Here is a 22,934-nt window from a genome sequence, read left to right as displayed (position 1 = left end):
GCACTGGGGCGATCACGAGCCGCAACAGACTGACATTCCTTCTCTTCTCTTGGATGTCTTCCAGTTCCACCCAGCCATTTCTACCTGCACATCTTCATCCCATGATCATCTCCTTCTCCCACTCCTCCTCCTCGGCCATCTTCCAACTGTCGCGCTCCCGCTCCCGCTCCCGCTCCTCTCGCGCCCTCCTCCCCTGCCTGCATCGCTTGTATGTCTCCCACAAATTTGACTAAAATGTCCACAATTGACTGAAAATTACATGGCCCTCATCCCCACGAGGAGACGGCATGGCGGGAATTTTTTGTGGAAAGTGGAGGATCCGAGGCAGAGGAGGAAGGGGGGGGAAGGGAGGGAGGATGAAGTGAGAGGAGGAGAGTAAGAAACGAAGTTGATAGCCGAGCAGCAAGAGAGACGCAGGGGTGGATCAGGGAAGGGGGGCGGATTGGGAGATGTGACGCGTGTAGGAGACACAGGACGGAAGGGGATCCGTTGGGTTGGCGAGCGAACGATAGTTAGGTTGACTAGGAAGATCTCTACAGGATTCAGAGGATGGATAGAAGATCGACTTTGTTGAAAACTTGGAGATATTCTGAAGATGACGGGGCGGTAGCATGGTCAGCGCAGGAGCAAGGAAGTGGTACACGCTGTTGGACTGAGGGTGACGATGGGCTGCATGCAGGACGAGGTTGATCATGGGGTCTAAAGACAACGACCAAAATGATGAATCCAAGGACACGGTATGAGACTGATGATCAGGTGGATGCCGAGCTGACTTGTGAGTGCCCAGGTTCAGTCAAACAACTACCAGCAATGGAAGAAGCACACCCCACTTCTCTATGACACGTGATCCTGCTGGTCTCTCCTCGAGCACGTCGATAACATCTTGTTGTAGACTCATCAATCATCACCTGACTCATCCTTCCTCTTGCATCCGCTGGGGGCATCGCTTGGGCGAAGAACAGAACCATATCATTCAGCGGTGAAAAAAGCCGTGAATTTTTTCTTCACTACAGGCTTGAACTTGCTGCAGTGTGTACTACTGTGAGCGCGGTGCTGCTCCCAACACAATCATATCCGCCAATGTCAAGATTGCAAAGCCAAGGACAACAGATCCAATGAAAATGGCAAGACAACCCAAATCACGTTCGTCATTTGCTGAGAAACAAGAACTGTGACAGGACAAGTTTGAAGAGACTTTGTCTTCACCTTCTGTGACGGTCTCACCAGATTCCTCACAACCATACTTCCTTCCGATGACTGTATGCAGGTGTTGACAAGAATACCAACTCCTAATGGTACGGAAGTGAACAAGATTTACACTTGCGAGCAGGTACAACACTTGGCAATTTAGCTCGTTTCCTCTTGGACAACCTCATTGCAATTTGCAGAATTTGAACATTTTGTTCACCAAATCGGATCTGAATGAGCTTCATGTATGGGATCTGTCATCGCCTGAAAGGCAAGTGGAAAGAGATGTTGAACATGTCGATCTGATTCGTTCTCTCAGTTTCATCCCTGTTGCGACCTTAACGGGCCATAGCGAAGGAAGCTGCGACTCAAACTTTGCTCTAGATTCTTCAGTCATCGAGCCGCGGGTGTTCTGCCATGTGTGCCGCCTCTCCCTCATCCGGTACAGGTCCTTAGTGGAGATCGTGATGGGATCATCCTTATGTGGTCGTTGGACAACAACCCAAAGAGCACGTATTCTAGTCAAAGATTCTGATTCAATGGTCTCGTTGAAATTCTTTGCAGCCCAGGAAGAGACGCCAACGGGATGATTCCTCCCCTTTCAAAGTAGCTCTTTGATATGAGAAGATGCGCTTTTGCAGGCGTTGAAGTCCCGTGGCAGGTTTGAAGGGCACCAAGCTACGGTCGAGGACGTCTGTTTCAATCCCTCGTCATCCTCCGAGTTTTGTTCTGTACTTCGCTCATGTTCAAATGAATTCGGCGGTGAAGAGCTCTGACAGGTTGGAGACGACCAGAAATTGTTATTTTGGGATGCGAGGGCCTCGAATTCGAAGGTTTGAAATGCGGTTGAAAGCTCTTTGGATTCATTTCGCTGTGAACATAGATTTCGGAGGCGTTGCAGAGAGAATGTGTTGACCTGCACTGTGTTGGTAATTTCAGATTCTCAAGGAACTAGTATAGAAATTTACGTCAAACTAGATTGGAATCCATCGGATCTCAATCTCTTAGTCGTAGGGACTGCAAGCGGAGCAACTTTCGTTGTTGACCGACGCAAAGTGATTCTTGACTGCCTTGATCTTTGTGCTCACCTGATTCCCATCAGATCGGCGGCGGCGAAGGTATAGAACCTTTGCACAAGTTGCATCAGCACCAAGAACCTGTTTTCCGTGTGGTGAGGACAGTAGACGGCTCACTTTCTCGGTCACAAGGCTGCAGGGATGGCGACCAGACTCGACTGTTCACTATGCAAGCGGGGGCGATGACTGCTTCGTCTGCATCTGGGACATCAGCCAACTGGGCGCGCAGAGCGAGAGCATGGGGGAGGCCCAGGAATCGAAGGAGGTTATCTTCAAGCACTGCGGGTGAGCATGTGGAACAGCCAGAGGGTGAGAGTGAGCAGACCGTCTTGCAGACACAGAGGGAGCGTACAGGACCTTCACTGGAACCCTGTCATCCCCTGGACACTTGCTTCTGTCTCGGAAGACGCAGCATGGGTAATTCTCTCTGAACCTTTCCCTCCCTTATCCTCGTCAACTCCCGTCTGCCGTTCCTCCTCTCGTTCCTCTTAGCGTAAGGATAGGCCATGGGTGGAGGCACCATGCAGGTTTGGCGTCCCATCGACTTCTTGTACCGTCCGCACGGTGACACCCTTGCTCAAGCCGCATTGCGTCGGACTGAGAGCTTGTGGCAGACGAATGTCTGCGGGACTTGGAGAAGATGCAGAACGATCTGAAGGGCTCGGGAGAGTGAGGGACATTGATAATGTCACGATCAGGCGTAGGAATGTATTCTAAGTCCAATAACACAACAATCTCTCAATTCTTCACATGTCGGATGTGATTTACTTCTCTTTCTTGGGATTCGTCTTTTGCTGCATCAAAGTCAGGAGAAAAATCCAGCCGGCAGTTTGATCTTAAAACAAAACCTGTATGCGATTCACGACAAACATGCTCGTATCCAAAAATCGTTCCGAACAGTTCGCAATGCACTGTTGATCAGAGTTACATCCTCGTGATGTGCCAATAAAATGGGATCACATTCTTCTCGGCATCGGTGAGCTCCTTGCCCGGCTTCGATACGCACTTGTCCCAGCAGATGTCTGTGATCTTTCCTACAATCGCTTGAATCTTCCACGCGCAAGGTCAGCGGTTGTGCATGTCTGGAATGGGGCGTACCTGCTGAATCTGATGTTGTTGTTCTATGAATGACTGCACTTCTTTCGCACTCTGCTTGTCGAGCTTATCAATATTTGCCTGAACATCACGAGAGTGAGTAAATTTCTCCTCTCCGCCAGCCCCTCCATCCCAACTCTTGTAATTTTCTTTGTCCCTTTTCACTCCCAGCGCCCACAAGCATGCTGGACCTCCTCCTCCCACCCAACTTTCTGATACACCTCCTGCTCTCTCGTACCCAATGTGAGGAGCACGGCTTTCCCTGAAGACCTGCTCCTGTCCTCCGCCTCCCTCCTCTCCTCTCCCCACCCCACCCTCCCATGCTCGTGCATACCGCCTGCATGCCGGTCCAGTGCTCCTCTGAGGCAGACCCGGAGGAGCGACAGAAGAAATATTACTACAAGGCTTTTCAGTGATCGGCACCGGGCCCGCCGGTCCGGTCCGAAGAGTAATAAACCTGCAAAAGATTCCAGAAGAGCCGCCGCCATGTTCAAGTGCAAGCTGGGATGGAGCGAAGAGCGCGTAAGCAGAATCTGCCTCGGAACAATGACCTTCGGCGTGCAGAACAGCGAGGTAGACATGCTCACTCCCTCGATACCTGCTCTCCTGTCGTCTCCTGTCTCTTCTATCATCCTGCTCCCCTTTGCGCTTCTATCTATTCCTTTCCTGATGTGACCTGGTTACCTTGAGTGATGTGCCCGCTTACGACCGGAACACAGGAGGAGTCGCACGCAATTCTCGACTACTACGTGGGAAGGGGAGGGAACTTCATCGACACAGCTGAGATGTATCCAGCTCCTGCCTCTGATCCTCGCTGGAAACCAGGCGCTTCAGAGGAGATCATTGGACGTTGGCTGGCCAAGAAACCTGAGATGAGATCCAAAGTTTTCATCGCCACCAAGGTAGCAGGCTTCAGTCCAAGCTCTGAAACTGCCGGGAACAGGAAGGTGACTCTGGGCACGGGTGGGGGGATCGGGGAGAACGGGAAGCCCACGCCAGCCCCTGCAAGGCTCGATGCTGCTTCGATCATCGAGGCTTGCAATGCTTCGCTGAAGCGATTGCAGACAGATTACATCGACCTCTACCAGATCCACTGGCCTGATCGTTATGCTCCTTTGTTTGGGAGCTTGTGTTACAATCCACAGAAAGAGAGGCCTGATAGCATTCCAATCGCAGAGCAGGTGGCTGCCGTGAAGCAACTGATCGACTCAGGAAAGATTCGATACTATGGCCTGTCCAATGAAACCACCTTTGGCGTTTGTCAGTGGGTGCAGGCAGCGGACAAGATCGGCTGCCCGAGACCTATCTCGATTCAGAATCAGTTTTCGCTTCTGTACCGCCCGTTTGAAGGAGAGCTTGCCGAGGCCTGTGCACCCTCGAACTACAACATCGGCCTCTTGGCCTGGACTCCTCTCGCTGGAGGCATGCTGACCAACAAGTACTTCAATGAGGATGGCCGGCTGAAAGATAAAGTATGCTGATTTGATATTTGGACGATAGATCGTTGATATTCCCACGCAGAGCAGCTTTCCTGAGAAGTGCCGACACACCATGTACCAGAATTGGATGGTTCGCTTCTTGACGGTGAGGAAGCACTAATGATTGTGTGTTCAGCACGTTGTTGTTAATGTTAATGACTATGCTTCCTCGCAGCCAAACGCAACCAAGGCGTGCGAGAGGTATGCTGTAATCGCCAAAAACGCAGGTGGAAGAGCTTCCGGCAGGAGGTTAATCAAGTATTTTCTCATCGTTCACCAGGAATGTCTATGGCGACGCTTGCACTTAAATTCTGTGTGAGCCGTTGGTGAGTTTCAAAGAGTTCTACTTGAGACCTCATATTGATCGTCCTGAACATCCTTGTCACGTAGGTTCGTGGCGTCGACCATCATTGGGGCTACAACGGTGGAGCAGTTGAAGGAGGTAGAATTCATTCGTGAAGACATCGGAATGATGTGCATGGCTGATATCATCCTGGTAGAACATGGATGCATTCGAGGAGGCCTCTGCCCAGCTGCCAGAAGAGGTGAAGGATGTGCTAGCACGCTACTGTGTAGACTGATGTTGCTTCAGGTGTTGAAGCAGATCGACGAGGTGACGATGTTGAGATCAACGAAGGTGATGGAATGTCTCATCCTTGCTCCACAGGTGCACTCGGACTGTCAAAACCCAACCATCGCCATTGAGACCATGCCGTACATGCTGAACCTCAACTCGTAGTTGAATTTGGAATGGAATTTCAAGCAGTGTCTTTGTAGTAGCAATTGTTCCAATCACATATGAATTATTCCAATCATCACGCATTTCTAGATGTGTGTTCACGTAAACAGATGTGGAACTTTGAACTATTTATTTACATAAAATACAAGGACAACACAGGGAAAGTACCCACACACATCTACTAACATTGTTTGGGCACGGGTGAGGTTTCTATCCCGTTTGTCAGAGCAAGTGAGAGACCCACTTCCTGGTTATTCGACGACGTAATCACCACTTCTCTATCCGGGCAGTTTCTTCGCAGGTCTGTAGTAGCGGCCTTCCATATTCGCTTGTGCTGACATTGCTCGACTTCGTCATCTTTGGAAATGATCTGCATCATTGGAGTTCTGATCTCAAATGGGTTTTGGCTGTCCATCGGGAAAATCAACATTTCGATCAATGGGCATCCATTGGAAGCCTTGCCCAGCGAGAAAGCAATGATCATTCGCTCGTGCTTGCAGTTTTGTGCTCCAGTAATTGTCAGGTATGTCCTTACTCTGCCGTCCTTGGCTGCCACGGATGCGGCTTCAAACAAAGCATGGTGAGAGCAGTCAGTGCCATCGGAGAGCAAGCGCAAGCTTCTGCCGATCAGTTCGGTTGAGTTTCTGCCAAAGAAGTTGCACACCGTTCCATTGGCATTGGTGATGAGATAAGGGAACGTCGTTTCAAGTCCTATCCTCCCTCGTTGGCTCAGCAGATCCATGGGCAAACTTCGGATTCTTTCCTCCACCTCCCCTCTTGTCCCATGGCACGGCATGTGCGCTTCCATCGTCCTCATCGTGGCTGTGGACGTGCAGCTGGAATCCTTGGCCTCGCCTCCTTCCTCTTCAGATCTCAGTCGCGGTATCGTGACTTCTTACTGCCCTCGTGACCCACCACCTGACATCCTGCGACCCCCACGGAGTCCACCTCCGACAAGCAGCTTCTGTAAGGTGTCACCGGTTCTTGCTTATCCCTGTAAAGCGCGAAAACAATAACTTTCGTTCCCATGGTATCCGTGAGCTAAAAGCTGACAGCATCGAGCATCATTGCGCGGCCTCTGCTCCAGTTTACGACACTCGGAGGACCGGTCCGAGCCACGGTCCGTGCGGAGGCCATGGTATCCGCGTGACTGACAGGTAGTAAGAAACTGCTTATCTCCTGATTGCGGAGATTTCTTGTCATTTGTATCCGTTGATCGAGTCCTTTCCAACCAAATCCTTGAAATTTCAAAAATTGGAGCCTGATTTCGCAAATGTCGGTATTCTGCCACCTTTCGAGTATAGTCCACTAGCATTTCACTTAACTTTGAGTAAAAGGCATTCAAAAAGCCTTCAAAGTCAAAAATCAGCGCGGCGCCTACGGCGAACCACGGAGGCTGTCACTGAGGTGACCCGGGAGTGAGGCGCGGCGCCGGCCGGGCCGGGCGGCTAACTTTAGTAACCGGTGACCGGCGGCGGGTACGGTACCGTACGGTACGGTACGGTACCGTACTGTACTTCTTTACTGAAAGTACTGTACCATCATGCACTGACTAGTACCGTACTAACTCAAAAAACTAGTACCGTACAACCGATCACTGCCGCAGCAGTGCCCGCAGTCCGATCAGCAGTCACTGAGTGTACACGCCGGGCTGTCGGATCGGACGGCTGGAGGTTCCGACCGTCTGGAACCGCCTTCCTCCGAGGCCGCCCGGGCCTGAGTCGTCGGAGGGCCGGGCCCGGGGCGGGCCGCAGGCTTAGGGCTGGCACTGGCACTGTGGCACTGATCATCGTGACGGTGCGGCGAGCGCCGGGCCCGGCGCCCGGGAATTTAGGGGTAGGGGTGTCTACCCACCCCCTGGATACTCCAAGTATAATGGAGTACCCCACCTACTCTCTGTCATGCACGTTGCACCGAAACTTGTAAGACCGACATCACCCCACCCTACCCGAGATCAGTACCCCTACCCAGGTCGGTGTGCAACACCGTCACCTCCAACCACCCCCTCAGATTCCCAGAACTTACTACCAGGTCAATTCGACACACAGATTTACAAACCCCTTACAGCAATCACCCCTCTTTTTACAACAAAGTACCCCCAATTCGCCTCTGCGTCTGGGGCACAATATACCCCTACCCCCTATTTGCCTACCAAAATGCAAAACGGGCTGGTCTGGTATCACCACCCCGCCGTTTGCCCCCACCCTACCCCATGGTGGATATAAGTGGCGAATGAGGCATGTTGATGGTGCCACAGGATGAGGAGCCGACGTCATGGGAGGGAAGGCGGGGGAAGAGTGAAGTAGGAGGTAGAGGAGGAGGAGCATGACGTAGTAGTGGAAGAGGAGATCGAATGCATGGTACAGATGAGGAGAGGAATGAGCGCTAGAACACTCGAGCCAGTGAAGTGAGTGGAAATTAGGTTGAAGAAAAAATGCGATGAGGAGCAGCTGAGGAGGAGCGTGGAAGAGAAGCAGAGGATATTGGGTTCATGATATCACTTTGCAATACGATAGCGTGATATGAGAAATGATGAGAAGGAACAGAGAGTCAAGAAATCGTCGTTCGGGAGAGGTGCTAGCGTCAAATCAGAATTTTTTTTTGGCGATGATGCGAGCACCTCTCTGAGAAATTTAGACAAGAGAACAGTAAAAGCTGCAGGGGAAGAGTTAGGAGGAGTCAGCAGTAAACTGCACGCAGCAGCTCATGAAACACCGATGAGGTCGTTTGACCGATTTTACTGTTCCACCCTCCAACAAACCACGTCCTCACCTAAGATCTTGCTCGTTCTGACTCCTCGCTTCTCTTCACAGGGTTGCTGCTCATAGGAGGAGAGGAGTGAAATGTGCATGAGCGAGGAACGTGTCGTCTTATGACCTGAGTCTGGCTGAAGTTATGCTCTCCTTGCTGCTGAGAGCAGGGGGTCACCCCGCCAGGGCCTTCATCTTCCTTATCTGTGCCTTGGTCTGTGTTGGAGGGACTAGCATCGACGGTTCCTTGGGCTTCTTGAACGTGGCAAGAGGGCTCTTGAGGAGCCAGCAGGCACCAGCAGACTCCCAGTGCCGATCAGGCGTGAGGTCATGTGAGCGGAAGGTCGCGATCTGTAGCTACGGCACTAGGAAGCAGGCGACATGGATGAGCATGCGATCTGACAGTGACGGCAGTGCTGATGCTCAGTCAGAACCGAAGCAAGACAAGGTAGCAAGCTCTCGCTTCTCCAAGAGACAGGAATATCAGGACGCTGCTCTTGGAGGGCTCATAAAGCCAGGCCAGCGTATCCCCGACGACTGGATGCCGGGAGATCAGTTTGCCTTCTCTGACGGGTACGAGTTCACCATAGGAGAGATCGCTGTGCTCGAGCTCAACGACGGGAACCTCTGCTTTGTCAAAGTCGTCTCAGTCTCGGAGCCGTCCGGAGCTTGGGATGCAACGGGTGAGGTTAGATATGTGGTGGAAGGACCAGCCAAGCCGTTTGGCCCCAAGAATCAAGTGCTGGCTCCCTCGAAGCTCGGAAAGATTCTCCCGCTGAGCCTGCCGGAGATCCAACGGCTCGGGGCCATCTTCCTGCAATCCAACAATAACAAGGTGAAAGGGCAACCGAGTATCTTCTCATTGCTTCGTTCCATCATGGACGTCGAGAAGCAGGTCGAGTTTATCTTCTCATGTGCTTTCTACTCCTCCTCCTATCTCCTCCCTCCTCCTTTCCTTCCCACTTCCCCCCTCCTCCCACTTCCCTCCTCCTCCTCCCCGTCTGGTGGTCACTTTTGCTCTATTCTGACCTTCTCGCTCCCCCCCTCCTCTGGTCCTGTCTTCCTCCGTATCCTTGACCCTAACTTTCGTCCTCGACGTCCTGCCCTCGTCCTCCTTTCCGCATGGTGGAGTGCAGATTCTGAAGATTCGTTGGCAGGCACCTCGAGATTCGCTGCCTTTCCAGCCGATCCTATCGCGGAGGTCCGAGCCGGACAGCAGGAGTTCCTCAGCACAGGACGCTGCTACCGAGGAAGGACGCGGTTACTGGGGCGAGCTCGACGGGTGGTGGAAGGACGAGACAGGAGGAGTGGAGACGTTCGAGGTGCTGTTGAGAAAGCCGATGGGGATGGAGGTCAAGGAGGTACAAGGGGAGGGAGTCTTCGTGAGCAGTCTGGGGGAGAAGAGCAACGCGAAGCTAGCAGGCATCCGGGTGGGGGACCGCATCTCAGTCCCTGGCTCCCATCCTCTCATGAACTGGTTGGACGACTTGTCGTCGATCATGAGCGCCATCTCCTCGGAGAACCCACAGATACGCCTGCGATACAGCAGGACGACGTCGATGCTCGAGGAGCGGGGGAGAGGGGAGGCCTCGCTGGCGGGGAACTTGATGAGCAGCAAGCTGACGGCAACCAACTCGAGCACGGGAAGGGAGTTTGAGGTCACGATCAAGAAGCCAGCGGGCATGACGGTGACGCTGGTAGAGGGGAAGGGGATCTTCGTGGAAGACGTCACGCCCAATGGGAACGCCATGCGAGCAGGGCTAGTGGTGGGCGACAGGATCAAAGTTGCGTCCGAGCTGCGCTATGAGGCCGGGGTCAAGTTCGATCGAGGATCCTCATATTCGGATGCGGTGAGGGGGGAGGGGAAGGGAGGGGAGGGCAGGGGAGAGAGGAAGGATGAGGATGAGGGCCTAGTGGACTTGAGCAGAGCAGACGATGATAGCGAGGGTGTCGGGAGTGGGGAAGCATGGAGGAAGGAGGTTTGGGGTTGGAGTGTGTGAAAATTGGACGAGCCGCCCGTGCGCTGACGTAGAGATGGTGGCAGTTGAACAATGTGGCCAACCCCAATGAGCTGGAGGAGCTGGTTGAGCTGATGTCGGACTCCTCCGCGCCTCTCGGGTCTGTGAAGATCTCAGTGGTGAGGAGCCAGGAGGGTCAGAAGATCATGGAGAAGTTTCGGGCGCAGAAGAGGATCGGCAACGTGGATACGAGACTGTCGGAGAAGGTCAAGGGGACGCTGCTGGACAGCCTGGCCCCCTTCATCGACGGGTCGGAGAGAGATTCCGTTGCCCCTAGCAAGGTCCTCAAGATCAACCTCGACCTCATGAGCTATGCCGCCCGAAGAGCGCTGCAGGTGATCCTCCTCCTCCTCCTCTTCCTCTTCCTCCTCCTCGTCCTGCCCCCTTGACCACCTTAGTCCTCGTCGCCCTCATCGTCGCCCTCGACCTCCTCGTTCTCTTCTCCACCCGATCGCTCTGCTGTCCTGACATGGATGCAGAGGAAAGAGTTCGACAAGAGTGAGGATCTGTACCGCAAGTGCCTCCAGATGGATGCGTATGACGGTAGGGCCTGGGTGGGTCTCGCCAAACTTTACGAGGAGAAGAATCAGATGTTCAAGGTTGGTGATGTTGAGATCCTTTATATCTCATGCCTCCTCCTGCCTCCCTTCTCCTCTGCTCTGTCTCACTCCCCTTTCATTCCCTTGCTCGCTCTCAATCTCACTCGTCCTCATCTTTAGGCGAAAGAAATTCTGCAGTCTGGGCTCCAGAAGCTCCCGCGCAGTCCCTTCCTTCTCCAGGCCCTTGGCTGTATCGAGCAGAAGCAGGTGTAGATGGGAGGAGGAGGAGGAGGAGGAGGAGGAGGAGGAGGAGGAGGAGGAGGAGGAGCTTACTTTCGTGGCGCAGGGTCAGGTGGTGGAGGCGCTCAAGCTCTTTCAGCGAGCTGTGGAGGAGGATGAGACGCATGCTGCCTCGTGGGTGTCGCTGGGGAAGTTGGAGGAGAGAATGAAGAGGAGCTGGAGGGCAAGGCAGTGCTATGCCAAGGTACTTGCTCCTCTCCTTCCTTTCCCAGTCGTTGACGTCTGTTCCTTCAGGCTGCTTCAGTGGAGCCCAACAGCTTCTACGCATGGCAGGTGCTGCTGCTGGATGTGGGGAGGAGGAGGAGGATGATGACGAGCGGATGCAGTGCCTGGCGGTGCTGGAGGCGAGGGAGGGGAACTTGAGGGCTGCCCGGTCGCTGTTCCAGAAATGTACAGACGTGAATCCGATGAATGCGGCCTCTTGGCAGGTGAACAGCAAGGAGAAAGGGAAGGGAGGGGAGGGGAAAAGGGCAGGGAACGGAAGGGAGGGAGGAGATAGTAAAGCGTGTTGGGAGGAGAGAGTGAAGAGGTTCTGAACTTGTTGCAGGCGTGGGGTACGATGGAGAGGAGAGCAGGAAACCTCGATAAAGCAGCAGAATTGCTGCAGAAGGGTCTCAAGGCGAGCCCGAAGAACACGTTCGTTCTGCAAGCTTTAGCAAATATTGAGGTGGGAAAGAGGACGAGGAAAAGAAGTCGTGGGATGGGAGGGAGGAGGAGGGGGGGGAGGAGGAGGAGAAGTGGCTGACAAATGATTCAGTGCGAGCGAGGGAACACTGAGAAGGCGATAGAACTGCTCGAGCGGGCGATTGAAATTAACCCCAAGGATGGAGGCGTGTATCAAGCCTACGCTATGCTGCTGGCCCGTTCTGGAAAGAGGATGCAGGTCCGTCATGCTAACCCGCTTGTCTCCTCCTCCTCCCACTCACTCTGTTGCAGGCTCGCGAGATGTTCAAGCGCGGCTGCTCCGAAGCCAAGAAGCATGCGGCTCTTTGGCAGGCATGGGCCGTTCACGAGGTGAGAGGAAGAGAGAGGAGAGGGATCAGAGAGGAAGACAAGGGCTGGAAAGGAAATGCAAGAGAAGAGGGAGGAGGGAGGAGACAGGCGGTGAAGGGGAGGGATCTTGACACTGGCGATAGCTGGAGAGGAAGAACGTGAAGGAAGCTCGCTCCATCTTCCAGCAGGGCGTGTGGGAAGCAGGGTCAGACAAGAAGATCTTTGTCCTCTGGCAGGTAAATTCCTCACTTCCCCTCCCATCCCCTCTCCTTTCCTCCTCTTCTCTTGCATTCAATTCCAGCCTACTCCTCCCTCTCCCTCCCTCCTCTCCCTCCTCTCCCTTATCCCCTCCCTCCCTCCTCTCCCTCCTCCTCTCCTTTCGGCTGCTCACCATCACCTCAGGCCTGGGGTCTCATGGAGGCGTCTGAGGGGAACCTGGACGAGGCTCGCAAGTACTTCGCCAGGGCTGTCGATGTGGCCGACCGACCATCACCTTCACTGGCCGCTTGGGCTAAAGTAGAAGAAGAAGCAGGAAACTTGATCGAGAGCAGGTGCGAGAGCGAGTCTTCTTCCTGTCTTGCCCTCCATTCCTCCTCTTCTTTGCTTGCACTTGCTTGTGTCCACCACCACCACCACCACCTCCTCCTCTCGTCGCTGCCGGTCCCCTCACGTTTTCTTACAGAGAGCTGCTTGAGAAGGCTTTGGCGATCGAACCGAGTAACGAGTATGCATGGGATGTAAGTCAATCGCTCCTCATTCTCATCGTTCCTCTTTCCTCTTCTTTCTCTTACCTCCTCTCCTTCTATTCTCACTGCTCCTTGCTTTCACTAGAATTCTCTCTCCTCCCCTCTCCCCCTCTTCCCTCTCCCCTCCCCTCAGGTATCCCCCCTCCCCCCCCCTTTTCTTTCCTTCTACCCTCAACCCTCCCTCCCCTCTCGTCTCTCTCCCTCTCTCCTCTCGCTCATAGCTTCTCAGGGTCTGCAAGCTTTCGTCAAGAGAGTCTACGGGGAGGGGAGCGAGGAAGCCAAGGAAGTCTATCAGAGGAGGATCGTCGCACAGATCAGCAAGCGCATCGACTCGGAGGATGCCTTGTCTAAGGTAAGAGCTCCTCTCTCCTCCCTCTTCCTCTCTCTCCTCCTCCATCCTCCCTGTCTCCTCTGTCTCCTCTTCTCTCCTCTTGCTGCCCCTCATGAATTTTATCCCCTTCAGGCTGTAGACAACAACTACCAGCAAGATTCGAAGCAGACGGTGAGAGCGACACATCACCTCCTCTCCTCTTCCTCCTCCTCCTTCTCCTCCTTCATCATCATCATCATCATCATCATCATTCGCACGCCCCGTGACTTTCCTCACAGGAGGAGACCGTTGTTCTACGAGCGAGGTGGGCGAGCAGGAGGCGTCGCGATCAGGACGCAGACGGATACAGCAGCAACTTCTTAGTTCCTCGTCAGCTCTAACAAGTGGCTGCCTCCTCCTCAATCGCATCCTGACTGCCGCAAGATTCGCTTCTCCTCCTCCACCCAGTTCTTGTCCTTGCTCGCCTACATCACCCTTTAGTGCTCCCGAGCACGAGGATGGAGAGGAGGGGGAGGACCTGGCCCAGCTCTCGCTTCCTCTTCTCTCGCGCGTTGAAGCTTATCTGCTTCTTCTTGTCCTCGCTCTGCTCCCCTCGTCAGCTCTTCCTCCTCCTCCTCCTCCTCCAGCTCCTCACCGTCTGATTCTTCGAACTTATCGGCCCGTGTCCTCCGCTCTGCCTTTCTGCGTCAGATTCCCCTCCCTCCTCTCCTGCCTTCTTCAATGTCCTTCTCCTCATCCCTCCTCCTGTCCTCCCCTTCCCCTCTCGCTTACTCCTCCTGTCCTCCCCTAATATCTCACGCCTCCCCTTTCACCTTGGGATGGGGAGGGAGTGATACGCCGTCCAACCTTGGAGGTCCCTCAGGCTGCTGGAGGTCAGCTGGGTAGAACGAGGGTCACAAGACCTTCACGGCTTCTTCCTTGCGAGCTTGCTCTGGCTCAGCCTGTGCGGGTTGACTTAGACGAGAAAGTCTGGAGAGGGCAAGGAGGGGACAGGGATTGATATGAGATGAGGAGAGGAGAGAGCAAGGAGAGGAAAGGAGAGGAAAGGAGGAAAGGAGAGGAAAACAGGGAGAAAACGAGACGAGGAGGGGATGAAAGGAGCAGGGAGCAGGGAGCAGGGAGCAGGGAGCAGGGAGCAGGGGGGGCGGGGCGGGGAGCAGGTGGGGGGGGAGGTCACTTGCCTGCTTGATCTCAACGATCTCATCCTCGTTGTCGTTGGAGGTCAGGAACGTAGGTGCAGCGACCTCAAGAGCTTCGAGAGGGTTCGGCAGCTTCTTCTTCTTCACCTTCTCACCCATCAGGCATGGCAGGCACACATGCAGGTGATACAGGAGGTTCTGGTTGCTCGGGAGCATTCGAGCTCGTCGTTCCTCCCTCTCCTCCCTCCTCCCCGTCTTCGTCTTCGCTCTTGTCACTGCCATCATCATCCATCTGGGAGCAGGATAACAGGTCAACGCCTCGATGATCGAGCATGACTCGGCAGACCTGCCATGCTGGCTTGAAATCTACTTTCGCTGAGCCTTCTCCCTCGCCATGTCCTTGCTGGTCCTGTTCGTCCGAATCTCCGCTGCGAGCATCTTTACATGAGTGCTGAACAATGACTGACAGCTCTCTCCTCTTCTCTCCTCCTCCTCCTCCTCTCTCCTCCTCTCCTCTCCTCTCCTCTCCTCTCCTCTCCTCATCCTCATCCTCCTCCTCCTCCTCCTCCTCCTCCTCCTCTCGCTCATCCTCTCATCCCTCCCTCCCTCTCTTTGCCCGCCTATTCCCATACTTCCCAACTCATCTGGTTTGCCCTCTCCTTCCCCCACCTGTCCTCCTCGTCCTCCTCCATGTCCTCCTCCTCCTCCATATCCTCCATCTCCTCCTCCTCCTCCATCTCCTCCTCCTCCTCCTCCTCCTCCTCCTCCTCCTCCTCCTCCTCCTCCTCCTCCTCCTCCTCCTCCTCTACCTGTCGTATCCTCCTAGAGCATCCATGGCCACAGGGACGTCCCTCATACAGCCCCAACTCCCTCATCCCCACACATTCCCACCTAGCAGTTGCTCCGACACCAGCGACATGAGCAGGAAGCAATGGGGACTTGCTGCCGGCCGGATGGCAGGAGGGGGGGAGAAGACGATCGAGGTATGAAGAGAGGAGAGGATATGAGAGGAGGGAGGAGGGAGCAGGGAGCAGGGAGCAGGGAGCAGGGAGCAGGGAGCAGGGAGCAGGGAGCAGGGAGCAGGGAGCAGGGAGCAGGGAGCAGGGAGCAGGGAGCAGGGAGCAGGGAGCAGGGAGCAGGGAGCAGGGAGCAGGAGGTTACAAGAGGCAGAAGAGGAGAGGAAGAAGTAGTGGGCTAAAATCTGTGAAGGGGACAAGGGGCACAGCATGAAGATGGGAGAGCATGTAGACAACCTTGACGATGCGTGGGATGGGATGGTTGGACGATGACGGGAATTGCGTGCGGACTTCGCGAAATCCTGAGCTACTGGCAGGGCCAGCATCATGTCAACTTGGGGGAGGAGGATATGCAAACCCAGAAGAAGCCCAAAGCAGCAGAGAGGAGAGTCTCACAGCTGAGCATCGAGGAGAAGGAAAGTGAAGGGCCCAAGTTCGATCAGTCAGTCTGGGTGGTGAGCACGATGAGAAGAGCTGAGGGGAGGAAAGGAGGGGAGTGGGGTGACCATGACGGCAGGGATGGGACGAGATGGAAGGAGACAAGGATGCGAGCGGTAGCTATCTCCCTCCTCCCCTCCTCCCTCCTCCCTCCTCCCTCCTCCCTCCTCCCTCCTCCCTCCTCCCTCCTCCCTCCTCCTCTGCTGCCACTTGCTCTCTTTGAAAGCTTCTGGCAAGGTGACATCTCGTTGGACGTTGGCATCCTTTACGGACGACCCCCGAGTAAGTCTTGCCGGGTCAGGTCACATGCGAATTGACAAGAATGCAGGAGTGAGCAAGCTTTATTAAACGGCCATCCCTCCCATCCCATCTCCTCCCATCCCATCCCGTCTCCTTCCATCCCGTCTCCTTCCATCCCTCCCTTCCCAACTCTACTCTTTTCTTCCCTAAGATGGAATCGTCATCGTCATTGCCTCTCTCCTCGCCATCTTCCCTTTCCCCTCCTTCCATCGTTGCTCTTTGTCTTTCATCCTCTCTCCTCTTCCTCCCTCATGCGCACACAGTTCCGTACCAATCATCGTGGCGGCGACGTGATCATGAAAACGTCTGACATCCCTGTGTTCGCTTCCGGGTTCGGCATGGTGAGTTGATTTCAACATGATTCTTGTTGTTTCCTGAATGACTTACGAACGCTGACTTGGTTTTTGATGCGCTTTCCTTTCTTTCCCCTACACAGAACATCGGACCAAGTATTTCAGGTCATTGTCAGTGGCAGTTTGAAGTCATTCACAGGGACGGCAACATGTACATCGGGTACCTCGCAGACTGATGATGAGACATGCGATGTTGACTTGTTGCTTGCAAGTTTGATTCTTGCAGAGAGACTGGCAGACGAGCTCGATCGAAGGTAGGATGGCCAGAAGAAAGCCAGTGAAGACTTTCAGCAGCAATGATGCTTCTATCAACCCTGATATCTCCATCCACAATCATACCTCCATCTAGCAGAACACAAAAAGTCACCTCTCGCTATAGACATGAGAAAGTGCCGAACTTTCCCATCTCCCTCACTTCACAACCACATCCCGTCCACTTGTGCGCGTGACATGTTGGTGTAGGTGGGATACCAAGTGCTTCTTCGATCACGCCTTCTTCTGGTCTTCTCCCTCCGGGCTCCTGATGAACGGTCCGCATGTCATCAAAACTCTTCCGACGGACAAAGTTCCTTTCTCGCGCTTCAACATGGGGGATGTTGTCACCGTTGACCTCAAGGTCTGAGTGAAGGCGACGCTGATGATGCTCTTGCTCTTGCTCATTTTTTGATTTTGTGTTCTAGTTGTGCATGATGATGATGATGATGATGATGATGATGATGATGATGATGATGATGATGATGATGATGATGATGATGATCTTTATGAAGAATTTACTTTCAATCTTTGAGCGCAGCTGGACGACCGAGAGCTGGGGGCGGTGGTGATGCGAGTGACGAGTGAAGGAAGCACGTTTCCGGGGGAGAACAAGGTGTAGTGAGGAGGAAGGAGAAGGGAGGAGGGGATCTGAGAAGAAGAAAAACTTCAAGTGCGTCTTCAAAGTCGCCAAAGAGTTCGAGATGATGTTGAAGGACCTCGAGGTCATCTTTAGCTCTAATCTCCTCTCTCATATCCTGTTACTTCCTCCTCCTTCCCTCCTCCTTCCCTCCTCCCTCGCTCCTCCTCTCTCCCTTCTCCTCTCCCTCTTCTCCCTTCTCTCTGTCTTCTCCTCCTCCTCCTCCTCCATCCCGATTCTTTCCTCTTCGATTCTTTGGATCCTAATGTATCTTCAGGCTCTGCCCGACTTGTACCTCGACGGGAAGGTGAGGAGAAGATGGGGAGGTCGTCCATAAGAGGACGAAGACAAGGACGAGGACGAGGACGAGGATGACTAGGTCGAGCAGATGTAACGGTTGTGCAGATCTTGCGTCCGCAAGGATTCAACAAGAAGGAAAACACTTTCTGGTTACAGCTGGAGGGAAAGGTAAGAAGAGAAGGAGGAAGGACAGGATAGGAGCTGACTGGGGTGAACAGCTCCAGGAAGGAAGCTTGGTTTGTTCCAGCTCACGGGTCAAGTCACGTTCAAGTTGAATGATGCCTACGCCGGAGTTATCCGCGGAGTGCCGTCAGATGTGAGGCGGCGGCGGCGGCGGAGGAGGAGGAGGAGGCGGCGGCGGCGGCGGAGAGCTGAGGATTGACAAGGTTTTTGTCAGGTTGTTCCTGCCGTCTGTTTGACGAACAAGGGCGACAAAGTGGGACGTCTCCTCCTCCTCCTCCTCCTCCTCCTCCTCCTCCTCCTCCTCCCCATGTCTACTCCATGCTTCCTTCCTTCGTCCTCCTCCTCCTCCTCCTCCTCTATCCTCCCCTCCCTCCCTCCCTCTCTGAATCTTGCAGGTGCGGCTCAAGGGTTTCTGGTCAGCGAGAGACCAGAAGATCATCGATGAGGTTCGCAAGAACCTCGAGAACTTGTACGACGCGTAAGTGCAACGAGAGAATCGATGAGATGACTGACTTGTCGATCGTTCGTTCTCCTCCTCTCTCCTCCTTCTATCCTCCCCCCTCTCTTCCTCTCTTCTCTCTTACTCTCTTCTCCTTCCTTACCTCGTTCTTGGCTCTTCTCTGCCGCTCCCCTCCCCCTCCTCTCCTTATTCTTCCTTCCCCCTTCCTCATCAAAATTTTCCTCCCTCCCTCTTTCCTCATCAAACTTTTCCTCCCTCCCTCCCTCCTTGTTCTTTCTCTTCTCCCTCGCGATCTCCCTCTCCCTTCCGTCAGGATGAATCAGGTCGAGCTGATGAACTTCGTCGCGACATCTCAGCGGGGACTCACCGACTGGGTTGACATCTGTGACGAAAACGCTCTGAGTCACGGAGCACGAGCAGACAATCTTGAAAGCGTTGCGAAGAATGAGATATGACGTGGACGAGACTTGCGAGTTCCTCCTGTGAACCAAGTTGAAGCTGAAGGCGAGATGTAATGGTGAGGCACAGGTCCCAGTGTGAGAACCTGTGTCAACATCGCAAGATGATCGATCACGACTTGAGGGTCGAGGTGAGATTTTACAGCATGTGACAGTCTCGTGACTAGCTTTCTTTCTCCTCCCTCCCTTCCTCCGTTATCATACAGGAGATGAAGGCGAATGCGCTGACGTCCTTCCAAGACCATGTGGATGACAGGTTGCCTGCTCGTTTGTTTGTATCACTATCAAAGTCGTCCTCGTCCTCGTCCTCTTCCTCGTCCTCGTCCTCGTCGTCATCTCCATCCTCCTCCTCCTCCTCCTCCTCCTCCTCCTCCTCCTCATCATCATCATCATCATCATCATCATCATCATTAAGAAGTCTGACAAAGTTACTAACAGCAGAGAGTTCAAGATGGGATCAAGCAAGTACAGTGCCAACCCTCCATCTATCCACGAGGTGACTTTTTTGATGAATTCTCTCCTTGACCAAACTTTCTCAGATGTTACGACGACGATGATAATTAATGTGATGAGATTTGTACATATGAACAAACAAGTGAGAACCAGCTGAATGAACATGTGAGAAAGAACAAAGATGGAATCGTCATTCTTCTCTCATCAACAACATTCTACATCTAAACTCTCAAAAAATATCTCCCCAACTTTCAATTCGTCATTTATTACTCCCAAAATTTTGGGATTGTTTGATCATCTGCCACTGGCAGAAAAGAATGAAATATCATCGGTCGAAAGAGTCTGGCATTTGACAGTCAAAAGCAATGAGACAAGAAATACAACAAAAGTTGCAAATCCCCGTAACAGAAGCAGAAACAGCAGCAGAAGGAATATGAATGAATTCGATATCAATAAAGGCAGCAGAAACAGGAGCAGGAGCAGGAGCAGGAGCAGGAGCAGGAGCAGGAGCAGGAGCAGGAGCAGGAGCAGGAGCAGGAGCAGGAGCAGGAGCAGGAGTAGTCACTTATGTCTGACCTGTGGAGCTGTTTGCTTCTTGAGCTCTGCCTGCAACAAGTTTGTTGATCTTCGTAGGTACATGAAGCACTTCGTTACCTTGACGAAGAGCCATGGGTGTCAGGTACATCTTTTGGAATCTCAACTCAACAGATGAGTTGCAATCTTCACTGATTGATCAACAAGTCAACAGGTGACGATCAGAAACAGTTCTTCTCACTTCTCCCTTCCTTCATTCTCCTCATCTCGCCGTTCTTTTATAGTCTGCCATGCGCGTCAAGCTTGAAACAAAAAGCAGAGGAGAGACCTCAAACGTCTGATTCCAGTCTTGCTCGCCGTCGATCTCGTTCACAGTCTCATCGTCATACACCCTGTGAAAAGATGTCAGGAATACAAACATCACGACTGCAATCATCGTTATCATCATTATCGTAATCATCATCATCATCATCATCATCATCATCATCATCATCATCATCATCATCATCATCAGGAGCAGCAGCAGCAGCGATATCTATGCCTTCATCTACCAACCTGTAACAGCAGAAGCCGGCCACTCTCTGTATCTTCCGCGCGTCATGTCCAGCCTTCACCTGATTCCACGCACGTCAAACATGCGAGCAAAATCTGAACGGCTGAAGTTCTGCACTTGTGGGCATGCGCTCAAGATTGTGCCTGATAGAAAACTCAAGGAGATGACATCTTGTCTCAGAAACCAACCGGACAAGTAAGTTGAGAAGTAGCTTGAGGAGGCGATCGATGAGATCGGAGACAATGCTTGCTGGAGGAGAAAGAGAAAGGATTAAGAAGAGAAGAAAAGCAGGAAGGAGGCAGGGAGGTAAGGAACAAGGAAGGGAAGAGTGAGTAAGTTGTAACAAGGTAAATTTTAAGGATGAGTTGCAGGTTGCAACCTTGGAAGAAACTTCAGGAGATGTGGCAAGCAGAACATCGATGTCATTCAACACTTCTTGAAGATTCTGTCATCTATGTTAAGGTTGAAGGTCCTCCTCCTCCTCCTCCTCCTCCTCCACCACCACCACTTACAGGACTCCTCTGACTCTTTCCCTCTCCATAATCGCCCTGATCATGATCTTCGTTAGTGATACAGTACAACTATCATTATCCGCAGCAGCAGCAGCAGCAGCAGCAGCAGCAGCAGCAGCAGCAGCAGCAGCAGCAGCAGGAGGGCAAAGGTGTCAAAACTTGTGTCTCTCACCTGCTTTCCTCGTTCTTCAACGGCTGATCTGCTGAGATCTTGACTTGTGAGGTAGCTGAGACAGTACAAACTCATCTAACGTTGCAGAGACAACTCCCGCAACAGCACTAGCGTTACCATGGCGGAGTCAAAACCACGTCCGAGGTACACTGGGAGTCCGTTTCGAAGTGACTGGCAACAGTAGTCAGGCAAGAAATCAAGGACGATGAAGTGTAAGAGAGAAGAGCTAGAGTACATGCTCGACACGTTCACAATGCCACAAGAAAAGTCTTCACCTGTTGGACTCCATCCATCTCGGAATGTCAGACACTTGTGAAGCATGAAAATCTCCGGCCCCGAACACCTTCGCTCGTCAGCTTCGCGCCTACCTGCACTTACACAAGCTGCTCACCTCCATCGACTTCTCTTCTCCTCCCATCCACTCGTTGACCTCGACGATCTGGAAGCGGAGGATCAAAGGACACGGAATTCCCCCAGACCCTGCTAACCTGATCCCCTCCCAGCTCAAGCTGAATCTCAAGCTCGTCCAAGTGCTCTGTGAAGTCAGCAATCAGAGAAAGGCAAGTCATCACACAACGACGAAGGAGACAAGAGTGCGGACCGAATTCGTCTCCTCCATCATGGCTAACAAAGTTTGTATCGCACGTCAGATTTCTCTGGTCTTGGTTTTCTTCCCATCTGTCCATGCTAGGCACCAAATCTGAAATTGTACATTCATCAAGAAACATACATGCAAGAAGTACATCTTCACCGGACTTGTGGTCGATTGACCTCTCTTTCATGATCTCAGAGAAATCAAGATACCTGGGCGCTTGAATGCTCTCCAAGATCTTGTCGATACTCTTCAAATCCTGCAGTAACATTAGAAGATGTGTTCATATGTGTGCAAGCAGAAGATGTGTTCATATGTGTGCAAGCAGACCTCTTCTTGATTTTCCTCGGCCGATAGAGATGGCATTTTCATCCTGAAAGAAAGATCATCTCCATGCCATGCACGGTCAAGCCTCCTCGACTCTCCTGATTTTCTTTGCCTGCTACACATACCCTTCAAACAGTCGTCTTTCATTCCTTCATTGATTGTTGTATCTAGGACGCTACATGATTCTGCTTCATCTCACTTCTGCTTTCACTCGCTTTCTCGTCCATCTCTGTCCCTCTTCTTCCACTTTTTTCTCCTTCTCTCCTCCCCTCACACGCCATTTTGAAATCCCTACGAAACGCTTTTTGCAGGGTGACCCCCTCAACCCACTGGCACTACTACCCCATTCTGGAATAGTGCAAATCACCCCCTTTTGATCCCCGACCGTCACGGGCCCGGGCGGCCCGGGCCGGCCCGGGCCGGCACTGCCGCAGTACTAGTACGGCATGCCCAGCCCCAGGCCCGGCGCCGCCGGCCGGCCCGGCGGAGTGCTGCCCGGCCAGCCTGAGCCTGGGCAACGTGACTCGGGCGCGGCCGTTCACTGAGAGTCAGCCGATTGTCGCCGTCCCCGGGTACTAGTGACGCTGCAGCGGCTCAGCGGCTGCCGAATCAGTGCCAGGCAGTGCTGGTTGGACGTTGGCCAGAGAGACTCGATAGGACCTCCGGTTTGATCACTGAGCGGCGGCGGCCGGAGGTGGCCGGGGCCTGGACCTGGGGCGGCCGGCGTCTGGGCCTGCCAGGCTGGGCCGGCGCTGGGGCCGGCGTCCTGGTATGCTGGGTATGAGGGAGATGAAATACAAGAGGGGAATGAGGAGTGGAGGGAGCCTTTAAATGCTTAGGGGAAAGATGGAGTTGGGGATGAAACTGTGGTGGTGGTGTTGGTGGTGGTGGAGGAGGAGGAGGAGGAGGAGGGCGTGGAGGAGGGCGACCATGAGGAGACGAGGAGGAACAGAGCGAGGATAAGGATGACATCGAGGATTGACACGAAGGGGATAAGGA

The 22,934-nt window shown here is 53.3% G+C and overlaps 7 protein-coding genes across 7 annotated transcripts; 4 read left to right on the top strand and 3 right to left on the bottom strand.

The window, feature by feature from the left end:
- Positions 1–611: 611 nt before the first annotated feature.
- On the top strand, positions 612–2,937 carry GUITHDRAFT_137213 (hypothetical protein; the record flags this gene model as incomplete). Its single annotated transcript, XM_005834761.1, has 15 exons — positions 612–637; positions 680–737; positions 788–843; positions 893–979; positions 1,031–1,082; positions 1,268–1,330; positions 1,389–1,607; positions 1,637–1,701; positions 1,816–1,849; positions 1,968–2,021; positions 2,291–2,359; positions 2,404–2,549; positions 2,600–2,681; positions 2,792–2,828; positions 2,879–2,937. 15 exons carry the CDS (start codon positions 612–614, stop codon positions 2,935–2,937), a joined length of 1,107 nt encoding a protein of 368 aa, XP_005834818.1.
- Positions 2,938–3,100: 163 nt separating this feature from the next.
- GUITHDRAFT_69150 (hypothetical protein) lies at positions 3,101–3,314 on the bottom strand (the record flags this gene model as incomplete). The annotated part of the gene is made up of 2 exons (XM_005834760.1): positions 3,101–3,175; positions 3,225–3,314. Coding segments are annotated over 2 exons (165 nt in total), but the record flags the coding sequence as incomplete, so codon positions are not given.
- A 531-nt stretch (positions 3,315–3,845) lies between these two features.
- On the top strand, positions 3,846–5,733 carry GUITHDRAFT_162600 (hypothetical protein; the record flags this gene model as incomplete). The annotated part of the gene is made up of 9 exons (XM_005834759.1): positions 3,846–3,932; positions 4,079–4,831; positions 4,881–4,943; positions 5,013–5,064; positions 5,118–5,163; positions 5,228–5,279; positions 5,338–5,382; positions 5,430–5,450; positions 5,505–5,733. The coding sequence occupies 9 exons, from the start codon at positions 3,846–3,848 to the stop codon at positions 5,574–5,576; spliced, it is 1,191 nt and encodes a 396-aa protein (XP_005834816.1). The 3' UTR covers positions 5,577–5,733.
- Positions 5,734–5,757: 24 nt separating this feature from the next.
- On the bottom strand, positions 5,758–6,393 carry GUITHDRAFT_106383 (hypothetical protein; the record flags this gene model as incomplete). The annotated part of the gene is made up of 1 exon (XM_005834758.1): positions 5,758–6,393. One exon carries the CDS (start codon positions 6,391–6,393, stop codon positions 5,758–5,760), a length of 636 nt encoding a protein of 211 aa, XP_005834815.1.
- A 2,078-nt stretch (positions 6,394–8,471) lies between these two features.
- Positions 8,472–14,168, top strand: GUITHDRAFT_162599 (hypothetical protein; the record flags this gene model as incomplete). The annotated part of the gene is made up of 21 exons (XM_005834757.1): positions 8,472–9,161; positions 9,484–10,305; positions 10,371–10,679; positions 10,824–10,943; positions 11,064–11,150; positions 11,230–11,367; positions 11,418–11,456; positions 11,510–11,611; positions 11,731–11,850; positions 11,941–12,066; positions 12,120–12,197; positions 12,320–12,412; positions 12,579–12,727; positions 12,859–12,913; positions 13,152–13,274; positions 13,386–13,424; positions 13,532–13,717; positions 13,771–13,836; positions 13,888–13,926; positions 14,066–14,116; positions 14,156–14,168. The coding sequence occupies 17 exons, from the start codon at positions 8,472–8,474 to the stop codon at positions 13,631–13,633; spliced, it is 3,192 nt and encodes a 1,063-aa protein (XP_005834814.1). The 3' UTR covers positions 13,634–13,717; positions 13,771–13,836; positions 13,888–13,926; positions 14,066–14,116; positions 14,156–14,168.
- A 1,509-nt stretch (positions 14,169–15,677) lies between these two features.
- On the top strand, positions 15,678–18,789 carry GUITHDRAFT_137210 (hypothetical protein; the record flags this gene model as incomplete). The annotated part of the gene is made up of 13 exons (XM_005834756.1): positions 15,678–15,863; positions 15,926–15,962; positions 16,073–16,128; positions 16,410–16,487; positions 16,583–16,659; positions 16,712–16,753; positions 16,962–17,115; positions 17,293–17,367; positions 17,669–17,698; positions 17,797–17,859; positions 17,939–18,007; positions 18,270–18,352; positions 18,648–18,789. The coding sequence occupies 13 exons, from the start codon at positions 15,678–15,680 to the stop codon at positions 18,787–18,789; spliced, it is 1,092 nt and encodes a 363-aa protein (XP_005834813.1).
- A 781-nt stretch (positions 18,790–19,570) lies between these two features.
- GUITHDRAFT_137209 (hypothetical protein) lies at positions 19,571–21,974 on the bottom strand (the record flags this gene model as incomplete). The annotated part of the gene is made up of 15 exons (XM_005834755.1): positions 19,571–19,587; positions 19,822–19,851; positions 19,900–19,970; positions 20,021–20,064; positions 20,108–20,171; positions 20,394–20,475; positions 20,521–20,581; positions 20,712–20,777; positions 20,845–20,880; positions 21,017–21,091; positions 21,134–21,187; positions 21,408–21,455; positions 21,505–21,551; positions 21,768–21,867; positions 21,939–21,974. The coding sequence occupies 15 exons, from the start codon at positions 21,972–21,974 to the stop codon at positions 19,571–19,573; spliced, it is 831 nt and encodes a 276-aa protein (XP_005834812.1).
- Between the last annotated feature and the right edge of the window lie 960 nt (positions 21,975–22,934).

Source organism: Guillardia theta (genome assembly GCF_000315625.1).
Source record: "Guillardia theta CCMP2712 unplaced genomic scaffold GUITHscaffold_24, whole genome shotgun sequence".
NCBI lineage: Eukaryota > Cryptophyceae > Pyrenomonadales > Geminigeraceae > Guillardia > Guillardia theta.
This window is presented reverse-complemented; position numbering and strand designations above follow the sequence as displayed.